Source organism: Clytia hemisphaerica, unplaced genomic scaffold (genome assembly GCF_902728285.1).
Source record: "Clytia hemisphaerica strain Z4C2 unplaced genomic scaffold, Clytia hemisphaerica genome assembly, whole genome shotgun sequence".
Taxonomy (NCBI): Eukaryota; Metazoa; Cnidaria; class Hydrozoa; order Leptothecata; family Clytiidae; genus Clytia; species Clytia hemisphaerica.
Window position 1 is genome coordinate 170,908 of NW_027103734.1, and position 12,526 is coordinate 183,433.

The 12,526-nt window shown below is 35.8% G+C and overlaps 1 protein-coding gene across 2 annotated transcripts in view; it reads left to right on the forward strand.

Annotated features, from left to right (window-relative positions):
* LOC136805039 (polyglutamine-binding protein 1-like) overlaps positions 1–12,526 on the forward strand; it is a 44,775-nt gene that overhangs the window by 7,821 nt on the left and 24,428 nt on the right. For both annotated transcript variants that reach the window (XM_067061578.1, XM_067061577.1), the window contains exons 3-7: positions 2,421–2,476; positions 5,800–5,903; positions 6,694–6,788; positions 7,241–7,289; positions 11,216–11,267. In XM_067061578.1, coding sequence (XP_066917679.1) covers positions 2,421–2,476; positions 5,800–5,903; positions 6,694–6,788; positions 7,241–7,289; positions 11,216–11,267 — 356 coding nt within the window. The remainder of the gene's footprint in view (positions 1–2,420; positions 2,477–5,799; positions 5,904–6,693; positions 6,789–7,240; positions 7,290–11,215; positions 11,268–12,526) is intronic.

The window sequence follows — 12,526 nt, forward strand, 5'->3', positions numbered from 1 at the left end:
ATCTTGTAAAATCAATATAGAATATTTTCACATCCATCAAAAATCAAGACCATTCCTTCCTTTTGTTCAATTTTTCATCCTGTGAAAGTTACACGTTTAGGTTTTATTTTTATAAGAACATCAAAAATTTTTAAAGCCTTCCGATGTTCTTAACTTTTTGAGTTTTAAGCCTGAAACTTTTTCTTAATATGTTCTTAATTTCGCCATTTTTTTAGTATTTTTGTCCATTTCCCTTATGAAATTGGCTGTTTTCGATTCCGCGAAGCCTTAAGATGTTCTTAACTTGTTCCATGGAGGTAATAAGAAATAGATGGAGAATTAACTCCTTTTATTTCATTGTACCTAATCATCGGAAGCAAACGGCTCAAAATAAGAAAAAGCTTACCGTAACAAGCACAAAATCCTATATTTCTAAGGGTCCCCTCTCATAAAATCATCGATAAATTTCAAAAAGAATTCTATATTGCGATTAGGTAACCTTTTAATTAATCATCCATCAGAATTGAAAGCCCCCTCCTTTTTAGACGTAAAGATTAATAATGAAGAAACTTTCAAGGAAAATGTGCTGAAACTCTCAAAATTAGCACAGTGTTCGCCCAAAAATACATCGATATGAAATCATAGAACAATTGTAACCTGACTTTGAGAAAATTATTTTGTATTGCGTTTGAACAAGAACTTTTTGCATACTTAATATGTTTATTTCAATCAGGATAACATTCTCACTTCTGTTCTTATAAATTTGCATTTCGGATTTTTTTGCTTCCAATGATGGCACATCAAAGAAAAGCCGCTTTGAATAGATTTATAAAAGATTTCAACGATCATTTAGGTCATTACCGAGACGTTTTCTCTCCATCTATATCTTTATTACCTCCATGCTTGTTCTCAACATTTTGGCCTGTTCTTATTATATAGTTTCTTCTTATAAAAGAAAAACGTGTTTTTGATAATGTGGTTACTTGTTACGGGGTAAATAGATAATTGAATTTCGTTAAATTGCACTCCAAAACCATTCCCCCTGGATCTTTTGAGCTGGCAACAATAGAATTTTTACCATCCCCATTAAGATTTCGAAAAGATTTCATCATCACAGTGGGAAAAAAGTACACCATAGCTGTGAGACAGGGGTGTAATAATTTTCTGCAGTTTTCAAAACGATGTCCTTCTTTTCATAAATTTATAGGTTATATATTGATTCGTGTTAACGACCTGATAATGACTATTAAGTCAGTTTGGATAAAAATGAAAGAAATGTGTTTTCCCATAGGGAATGAAACTTAAGTACTTTTTCCTGGATATTGTACACCTCTGTACATTTTTTAGGCAATTTTTCAAATAGAGAAGTGTCCAATTGAGACAGAGGGGTTTGAGTTGGCAAAATTTACACCTTGATTGAGATTTCTAGTCTACTTAAATGTCAGCGATAATGAATTTTTTCGCGACCATTTAATTGCGTACTTTTTCTGACATGAAAGTACACTAAGTAAATAACTATGATAACACAAATGTTGTTTCAGCGTGTTACGTAGCTTTCAGTATCTTATTTCATATTTTTTTCTATTGATGTTATAAACAACGCGTCATCACCGCCCCATTACGGGGGGATGGCAGAAAATTGATCTTGTAGTGGTAAGGGATATTGAATCGTTGAATCTTGTTTACATTCCAATGATATTTTGATTTAAAATGTCTTGTGATGGCGAGGGCGAATACAAACAGAGAAAATCCATTTCGCTTGTAAGGTAAAGAAGGAAATTTCTTGTAAACAATACCCTGCTTACACTACGTGTTTTATTTGAAAATTATGATCGTCTCTTATGGCATTGCGGTCACAGATTTTTGAAAAGCTCGAAGTGCTAGATGGAGTTCTTTAAGCCTTCGTAGGCAAAAAAAGTGAACACTGCACAAAATAGAGTTGCTATTGTTTTCGAAAATCCGCGAAGCTTCTGATTGGTCAAGCGCTGAAATTTTATTGTAAAGTCACGTGACCGAGGTAGGATTTCCTACCTAACCACGGCACACTTTTCAGCCAAAGCACAACATCTAAAATTCCAGTCAAGAAGAAACAAATTCTGAGTATGAGGGCTCAAGGTAATGTTTAGCATATGCTTAAACGTTTGCCATATATATGAGCCTAGTTATGCTTATAAGCGCAATGCTTATAAAGAAGAAAACAAGTATGTCATTAGTAGGGTTGTTAAGAATTAATCACACAAAATATAATAATGAATTACGCCTCATTTACATTATGAACATACTGCTGAAGTTAAATAAATAGTCCAACATCAGAAACCAATTTGTTGGAAGAATTGAACCATGTCGCACCAAAATTTGGTCCCCTTCCCCCTTCTTTGAGACAATTTTAAAATTTAAAAAATTTGAGGGTCTGCCAAATACTCTTATTTTTTCCTCACTAGAGTTACCGACAACAGCCGCTTCCACCAGGATGGTTCAAAGTCCCAGATCCTGAAACGTAAGTCTTTTTCTTGTGTTTTTCTGTTCATTTGTGTTTCTCTAGAGATTGAAAACATTTTCGACTCCCCTGTCTCAGTGAGGTTGTTCTGAGATTGAAAACATTGTAGACTTCCCTGTCTCATTGAGGTTTTTTAGAGATTGAAAACATTGTTGACTCTCCTGTCTCAGTGAGATTTTCTACTCTAGAGATTGAAAACATTGTTGTCTCGCCTGTCTCAGTGAGATTTTCTACTCTAGAGATTGAAAACATTGTTGCCTCGCCTGTCTCGGTGAGGTTTTCTACTCTAGAGATTGAAAACATCGTTGCCTCCCCTGTCTCAGTGAGATTTTCTACTCTAGAGATTGAAAACATTGATGCCTCGCATCATTTCTGACTCCCTTGTCTCAGTGAGGTTTTCTAAAGATTTAAAACATTGTTGACTCCCCTGTCTCAGTGAGGTTTTCTATAGATTGATTGAAAACATTGTTGACTCCCCTGTCTCAGTGAGGTTTTCTATAGACTGAAAACATTGTCGACTTCCCTGTCTCAGTGAGGTTTTCTAGAGATTGAAAACATTGTTGCCTTTCCTGTCTCAGTGAGGTTTTCTATAGGCTGAAAGCATTGTTGACTCCCCTGTCTCAGTGAGGTTTTCTATAGACTGAAAGCATTGTTGACTCCCCTGTCTCAGTGAGGTTTTCTATAGATTGATTGAAAACATTGTTGACTCCCCTGTCTCAGTGAGGTTTTCTATAAAATTGAAAACATTGTCGACTCCCCTGTCTCCGTGAGGTTTTCTATAAATTGAAAACATTGTTGACTCCCCTGTCTCAGTGAGGTTTTCTATAAATTGAAAACATTGTTGACTCCCTGTCTCAGTGAGGTTTTCTATAAATTGAAAACATTGTTGACTCCCCTGTCTCAGTGAGGTTTTCTATAAATTGAAAACATTGTTGACTCCCCTGTCTCAGTGAGGTTTTCTATAGATTGAAAACATTGTTGACTCCCCTGTCTCAATGAGGTTTTCTAAAGATTGAAATCATTGTCGACTTCCCTGTCTCAGTGAGGTTTTCTAGAGATTGAAAACATTGTTGACTCCTCTGTCTCAGTGAAGTTTTCTAGAGATTGAAAACATTGTCGACTTCCCTGTCTCAGTGAGGTTTTCTATAGATTGATTGAAAACATTGTTGACTCCCCTGTCTCAGTGAGGTTTTCTATAGACTGAAAACATTGTCGACTTCCCTGTCTCAGTGAGGTTTTCTAGAGATTGAAAACATTGTTGCCTTTCTTGTCTCAGTGAGGTTTTCTTTAGACTGAAAGCATTGTTGACTCCCCTGTCTCAGTGAGGTTTTCTATAGATTGATTGAAAACATTGTTGACTCTCCTGTCTCAGTGAGGTTTTCTATAAATTGAAAACATTGTCGACTCCCCTGTCTCAGTGAGGTTTTCTATAAATTGAAAACATTGTTGACTCCCCTGTCTCAGTGAGGTTTTCTATAAATTGAAAACATTGTTGACTCCCCTGTCTCAGTGAGGTTTTCTATAGATTGAAAACATTGTTGACTCCCCTGTCTCAGTGAAGTTTTCTAGAGATTGAAAACATTGTCGACTTCCCTGTCTCAGTGAGATTTTCTATAGATTGATTGAAAACATTGTTGACTCCCTGTCTCAGTGAGGTTTTCTATAGATTGAAAACATTGTTGACTCCCCTGTCTCAGTGAAGTTTTCTAGAGATTGAAAACATTGTCGACTTCACTGTCTCAGTGAGGTTTTCTATAGATTGATTGAAAACTTTGTTGCCTCTCCTGTCTCTGTAAGGTTTTCTAGAGATTGAAAACATTGTGACTTCCCTGTCTCAGTGAGGTTTTCTACTCTAGAGATTGAAAACAGTCTTGAATCCCCTGTCTCAGTAAGTTTTTTTCTATACATTTTAAAACATTCTTGACTCCCCTGTCTCAGTGAGGTTTTCTATAGATTGAAAACATTCTTGACTCCCTGTCTCAGTGAGGTTTTCTAAAGATTGAAAGCATTGATGCCTCCCCTGTCTCAGTGAGTTTTTTTTCTATAGATTTTAAACATGTTTGACTCCCCTGTCTAAGTGAGGTTTTCTAGAAATTGAAAACATTGTTGACTCCCCTGTCTCAGTGAGGTTTTCTATAGATTGATTGAAACATTGTCGACTCCCCTTTCTCAGTGAGGTTTTCTATAGATTGATTGAAAACATTGTTGACTCCCCTGTCTCAGTGAGGTTTTCTATAGATTGATTGAAACATTGTCGACTTCCCTGTCTCAGTGAGGTTGTTCTGAGATTGAAAACATTGTTGACTCCCCTGTGTCTCAGTGAAGTTTTTTAGAGATTGAAAACATTGTAACTCCCCTGTCTCACTGAGGTTTTCTAGAGATTGAAAACATTGTTGACTCCCCTGTCTCAGTGAGTTTTCTGTAGTTTGAAACTATTTCTGACTCCCCTGTCTCAGTGAGGTTGTTCTATAGATTGAAAATATTGTTGACTCTCCTGGCTCAGTGAGGCTGTTCTGAGATTGAAAACATTTGCATTCTTATCTTGAGAAAATCTATACATGTCGTAAGAATGTGTGTCAGTGTGTCCCAAAAAAAGCAAAAAAAAACTCAAATAGAACAAAATTCATAAAACTCGTTATCTAAATTGGGCTTAGGATAATTGGAATTGGATTAAATTTCTCTGTGAAATCAATAGATATCCAATCCCCAACATAATTGAATAGGCTTTGGAGATTGAAAAGATAGCCTGGTATTCAAATCAAGGACAATCCTTGGTTATCCTTTGGACAAATCAAATACAAAACAAAGTACACCTTGGGAGCAAAAATCCCTGGATATCAGGGAAAAATTGAAATGTACTGGAATTGTACTTGATTAAGAAAACTATATCCAAAGTTATCCTTGATTGTACTTAGCTTAGATTTTACAAGATTGGGCTGCTCCAGATTGTCCAAAGTTTATACCAAATTTTTTTTTCATTACTCTTAAACATTTAGGGATAACTCTGTCTCAATATAATTTGCAGCGGAGACGGAAAAGACTATAACTTTTGATAGAATTCGAATTAGATAGCGGTTTTGTGCTCGTTGAAAAGGTCATGTTCAAGTCATTCCGGCAAGTCATAAAGTGTAGATATAACATAATATAAAAAGAAAGCAGTTATATACGAATTAAGTAGGCTACGTCATAAAAAGTATATTTATATTGTTTTAAGGCAATGTCATATCTTCCTTTTTTTCGAGCGTAAAACTCCTAGCGTAAGGCCTGAAAATCTGAAGCTGCTTTTTTTTGACGTAATGATTTATGTAATTTTCGTCTCACAGAAATCGTGATTACTTTTGGAACGTGCATACTAATCAAGTATCATGGCGCCACCCAAATGACCCGAGGGCGGATATCACATACCCCGCCTGTTGGCAAAACGCAGGTTTGATTTATTGCTTTAATAAAGTCGTTTGGTCGTTTGTGAGAACGCGACGGTTTTTTGAATAATCAATTACTCCAGCAGAAATTGATTTGTCTTTTACAACACAACTGTTACCTAGGTACAAGATAATTTATTTTGTTTGTAATAGCTGGCTGGTATAATAACTCGACTTTTCTTTTAAACTAGAACCGTAAGTTGGTCTAATGTCGACATCGACATCAATCTTCTAATTCCGACACCCTTCTTTAGAGATAAGAATAATATGAAACTCGGAATCGGGGATTACAAAAAGATTTATCCTCCCTCACCACTAAGCAAAGAAAAATAATTTCAACCTTTTTTTATTTTTCAGCTCTAGAAAAGGGTGTCGAATTTAGAGGAGGGATGTCGACATTAGACCAAGTTACAGAACAAGGTTTCTGGTCTCCTCAGTAGCATGAGGGGCGCCCCTCCCCCTCTATATCATAAAAAAGAATAGATGGGGAGATGGAGGGACTACTAGATAACGAAGAATAAACCCCTTTCTCACTTCTCTCAACCCCTATCCCACTGGAAATTATTATCCCCAGTTGAGAAATTATAGTCAATTTTTTGTCGCCACAGAAAATAATCAAATAAACTAAATCTCACTGCAAAATATTGTGCTATTTTTTCGATCCCCATTGAATTTTTGTTTTTCTGACGTGTTCTAGAGACTTAAACTATCTTGTTCTTATAAATATTTTGGTCATGGTTCTTATAATAGTTTGTTCTTATAAAAAATATGTGAAGCTTAAATTTTTCATTCCAGAAGAGAAAGATAAAACGGACGCATTGAGACATTCTGAAGAAACTCGAACCTTGAAATCGAAAGTGAAAGTTGGCAAGCATCCTAGTTTGTTGAAAGTGAGTTGGTGGCACACAACGTTGTTTCAGCGTTCATCTAACGTTATACGGATGTTGTGAACGTTAGATAAACGTTGACACGACGTTTTGTGTCGGCTTTTCTTTCTGATAATTTTTGTTTACCACCGTCATCGTGTCATCCAGTCTATGAAAAAAAGCTTTAAGTGGACCCCGGGCTAGAGTCAACCCGTAAAATGCGAGAGGAATTGGGTACTAGTGTTAATAGATGTTCTAGAGGCTCCCGAGTTATTTTTACCGAGTCAAAAAACCGAGATGTGAAAAAAGCGACGTCATCTTTTGCAAATTCTTGATTTCATTTGGTACATTCTATAACATAACTTGCAATTTGATAACTCGATTTTTTACCTGCTTTTAAGTTTTTGTTCTCCTTTTTTAAATTGTGTTTGTCTTCTTAACCTTAAGACTAACCTTTTTCCCTTTTTTTCGTTCAGGCACAAAAGCAGAGGGAAAAGAACGCTCCTTATCGAAAAGGGAAAAAAGGTACTCGTTCATTCGTCCTATTAGTTCATTCATTCAGATAAGTGTAAAGAGATGGAAAACAGCTTCTTCTTGAAAACAATGGAAATTTGGCTCGTCATACAGGGTGTCCGGAAAAAAAGTATCGAGTCGAAACACTTCTATGGAAAGAAAGTTCTTGTGGGTGTTTCACTAAATTTGCTATGTGTTTATCAAAGTGTCTCTCTGTGTTATATTATTTGTCACGAGAGACATCTTTTATGAATAACTTTTACAAAAACCAATTCTCAATAACTTTAACGTCATGAGAATTGTAAAGAAAGTTAATTCCTTTCAATCATATACTGACTGTTGTAGAAACAATTATTGTGTTGATTTATATTTTCTTACAATTTGTTAAACACACGTTACAACCTTCTATTCAGAATCATGTTTAAACTCGATACTCTTTTTCCGGACACCCTGTATACCAGATCCTTTTCCCTTAAGGGAGTTAGTTTTGGTTGATGGATCTCGTTTCATAGTATGAACCCCCCCCCTTTTTTTAAGGGGGGGGGATCCGAGTTTTCAAGGAAGGCTTTATAGGGGGGGATGGGCAATTTTCCAGTTAAAATGGGGGGTTTGAGCTTATAGGGGGGGATCAAATAAAAATGGGGGGGATAGTAACTTTTTTGGTTAAAAAAGTCTTATTTCTTATTTTTCCTAGTTTTACTATTATTAGTTTACTGTTTATTTGCTAGTGTTTTCAAGTTCATTGACTATTGGTACGAATTCACACTGAAAAATATATTTCATTCATCAAAATTCTTCCCCAATACTGGGAGTACAAATTATATGCTGGGGGCTCGGACCCCTGTAAATGGTGTGGGATCAAAAAATTTAAAAAATAGGGGGGATACCTTTATAGGGGGGATGAAATATTAATGGGGGGGTTCAGACCCCTCTGCACACTATGCGTTTGTTGTTGATCAAAAAAATCTGCACAATTAGCGTGACGTGACGGAATTCTTTTGTTTTGAGTCTAATTATGCGTAAACTTTAGGAGTTTATATTTTGGGAACACCTCTCTCAGACTATATCTCCTGACCACTTATTTTAAAAGGGCATAAATAATAAATAGAATGTCTTTTAGAAAGAGTATGGAAAGTACCTTTCTAATGGTACCAAAACTTTTGTCTTACTCTAAAGTAAAAAAGTTTGAAAATTTTAACATTTTTAGAAAAAAGGTTGCGCACTGGATGGATTAACCATTTAAAGGTTTTGTTTTTAAATAAGAGTGATAAAGTTTTACTCATCAATTTTAATTTACAAACTTTTGTCACATTGAATTGACACAGATGTGAAGCAAGATTGGTCAGAAAGAGGAAAGGAAAACATTTTTTTGCTTATATAAGCAATATAACAATATAGTATAGGGGAATTAGTCAAAAAATCAACCGAACCTTAAAAAAATTGATATAAAGCTGAAATTTTGCACAGAGTTCAGGGAAGGTGTCAGGAAACCCCACATTAAAAAAAAACCCCCCCCCCCACCTTCAGCACCTTGGCATCCCCAGTTATGACGTCATAATCAATGATGACTGTCACATATTTTGGTCAAAATTCAAGTTGTCCAAATATGCAAGTTTTATATATCAATCGATCGCAAATTAAAAGATGAACAACTTTTTACCTTGTGAAAAATCCTGAAAATGTACTGAATGTGAGTAAAATCAAGGACAAAGTCAATGACGTCATCAGGACAAAAATCCTAGAAATTCAAGTTTGCCAAACCTACAAGTATTATATATCAATCGATCGTAAATTGAGGGCTGGACAACTTTTTTGCTTACAGAAAATCCTGAAAATGTACTGAATGTGAGTAAAATGGGTAGAACCTTCATGTTGCTAATTGCATAATAGACAATAATCGGTAGTTATCATTCTTAGATTTAGACTATTTTGATTTCATGTCTCAGTCTATTCTTCTTTATTTATAAAGTTTAATTTTTAGATGTAATTCTTTAAAGACTTGATTAATTAAATAATTACATAGGAATTTTGATATACTTGGTACAAAAAAGTAAAAGACGTAATCTGAGCTTTAGATTTTCCTAGGTCCACTTTAATCTCGTCGATTTGTTCATATTTGCTAGTTCTATTATTTAGATTTGTAAAATATGCGTCAATTTTTCCCTTCCTAAAGGGAGCTGAAAGAGGCGAGTTCAAGCAATAAAATCAGAGTACACGAAGCATGTAGGAAAAAGATTATCGATAAGCGTAGTATCCCAGTCAACTCAGACAACCGACCTGCAAAACGTTTAAGATCATCGTGTTCCGCCGAGCCAGTCTTTGATTGGAAGAAAAACTGTTTTTTGTGCAACAGAAAAGCCAACCCTAAATATTCAACTGTCATAAAAGTGGAAACCCTACCTATTAAAAACCGCTTACTTGAATGTTCACGAGAGAGAGCCGATGACTGGGGAGCGAAGGTGCATGATCGTTTAAACTCTTGCATTGACCTAGTTGCAGAGGAAGCTGTATACCACATCGTATGCATGAATGGTTTCCGTCTGATCAAATCCAACGGCGACAATAACGACACATTTTCAGGTAGAAAACCCGACGCAATCCAAACTGTACACTCTTACTGAAATTTATGACAAGATGGTCGAGTTGAGTAATGGAACTGACTGCTACCATAGAAATTATTCGAAAACGATTAACTAATGCAAAACTATAAAGATCATATATATTTCATTCAAAGTGAAGGGCGAAGCGATATAATTGGTTTTAAACACATGAGCAAATTTTTCATGGAAGAGTTCATGAAAATAAAATAGGGCCCATCTTCTGGTACAAAGTGCTCTTATCAACCATATTACATGCAATTTAGTCGACGAAAACAAGTTGGTTATTGAAGATCTCGAGTCATCGTATAAGAAGGCAATGGATGAAGGCTTCACGAACGACAATCTTGTGACACTTAGTGAATCCAAGGCCATCAGAGATATGGAGGAGAGTATTGCAACGTTTTCAAACACAATGTCGGAAAAATCGCGAACTGCAAAGCTTTGGTTATCCTACATCAATTATATCAAAGTGGTAAAAGAATTCATCGTTGCTGAGAGAAGCTGTAATTGGCCAGTTGGCACCTTCATATCCAATCAATCATCAAGATGCAAAACCTATTCGCAGCTACTGGTCATCGAAACTATGCAAAGTGCTCACGAATCTGTCCAAGAGGTGGAGAGTTGGACATCTTCTAATGGATGGCTTCAAGAACAGTTCGAGGCCGGACGACACGCAGTGAGATGATCAAACAGATTTTGGGCTGGTATTTGGTCAGATTTGGTAATAGACAACAAATAAACTAAATTTAACTACCGTTAGTATTTTTACCCTGATGACGTCAGAGGGAATATTCCATTTTACTCACATTCAGTACATTTTCAGGATTTTCCGTAGGCAAAAAAGTTGTTCAGCTTTCAATTTACGATCGATTGATATATAATACTTGTATATTTGGCAAACTTGAATTTCTAGGATTTTTGTCCTGATGACGTCATTGACTTTGTCCTTGATTTTACTCACATTCAGTACATTTTCAGGATTTTTCACAAGGTAAAAAGTTGTTCATCTTTCAATTTGCGATCAATTGATATATAAAGCTTGCATATTTGGACAACTTGAATTTTGACCAAAATATGTGACAGTCATCATTGATTATGACGTTATAACTGGGGATGCCAAGGTGCTGAAGGTGGAGGGTTTTAATGTGGGTTTCCTGACACCTTCCCTGAACTCTGTGCAAAATTTCAGCTTTATATCAATTTTTAAGGTTATGACCTAATTCCCCTATACTAATATAACAATAGCAAGACACTGTCCTGATATGAAATATGTGTCTGATATGAAACGGAAACACTTATCTACAAACAAAACCTTTAACTTTTATTTAATTTTTTCAGACGATGACACACTTGATCCTATGGATCCTGCTTCGTACTCTGATGTTGCTCGGTAAGTTGTTTTGAGCCATGTCTTTAAGCCAGGCTTTCTTATCGTAAACACGTGACAATCCGGGACGATATGAAACGAATCAATCCACAAGCAATCTAAACTATCGCTTTTTCGAATCTTTCTGTGAATCGAACTAACTAACCTGTCCAGTCACGACGAAACCCTTTTAAAACTCACTTAACAATTTCCGTCACCCCGTCATCTTTTAAAACACCATTTATAATCCGACTCTTTTTATTACATGCATTTTCTTTTAAAAGCTTAACGTTTATAAGCATATGCTGGCTCAGTTTTTTAGCTAAACAATGGCTCTATTTTTTGAGAACGATAAGAATGCTAAGCATAATGCGAGCTTGATATAGGGGTAGACACTTGCTTATAAAAAACATGTATTCGAACAAATAAGCGAGAGTCAAGTGCAACTTGATATTCTGATTGACGCGCATCCCCATCTGAAATCATGTTGAGTAAATGTCAAAATTATTCCATGGATTATAAATGTCTAGAAAAAAAAGTAAAACAACTAAAAAAGAAGCGCTAAAGGCCGGTCTCCTCTTTCGCGCAAAATGGGCGACAGTTTTTTTCTTAACCTTTTTTGAAGAAAAGAGTGCATCATAAAAAAGTTTCGCGCGAACAAAAAAAAAGTGGATTGAAGGAAGTTCTACTTTTTTCATCCCTTCCGTCATTTTCAACCAATGGAATTGCTTCATTTTTCAACCAGCCAATTACCAAAAACGTCAAAAGGTTTCGCTCATGTTGCGCGAAAGTGGAGACCGGACTTAAGGGTTTATCTTATGGCACCAAAACCTTCTAAGCTTTGACATCATTTAGTCTTAGGATAGAAACAGATACTTTAACGGCATTAATTCTCACGGGAATTGAATTTCGTATTGATCTCATCAATGAAACTTTAACATTTCGTGAGGACTTGTTTTCGCGGATGACTATTATGAGATAATATTTTCACGATTTTGTGCGATTTTGACTCTTTTGCATTTTACTGCTGAATATGCATGTTGGTTGCTGAAATACACATTATTAGCGCTTCTTTGATGGCGGTAAACATTTAAAATAAAACTGGTCTATTTACATTTTTGGAATCTTATTCAGAATTTTGCGGATAAGACCTTTTCAGAATTTCCATTGCGACTTATTTTCGCGGATGACAACCAAATCCGCAAGATCCGCATAATCCGAGAAATTTAATCCCCGCGAAAATCAATCCCTTTAAGGTACTTTGAATAATTCCCCCTTTGTTC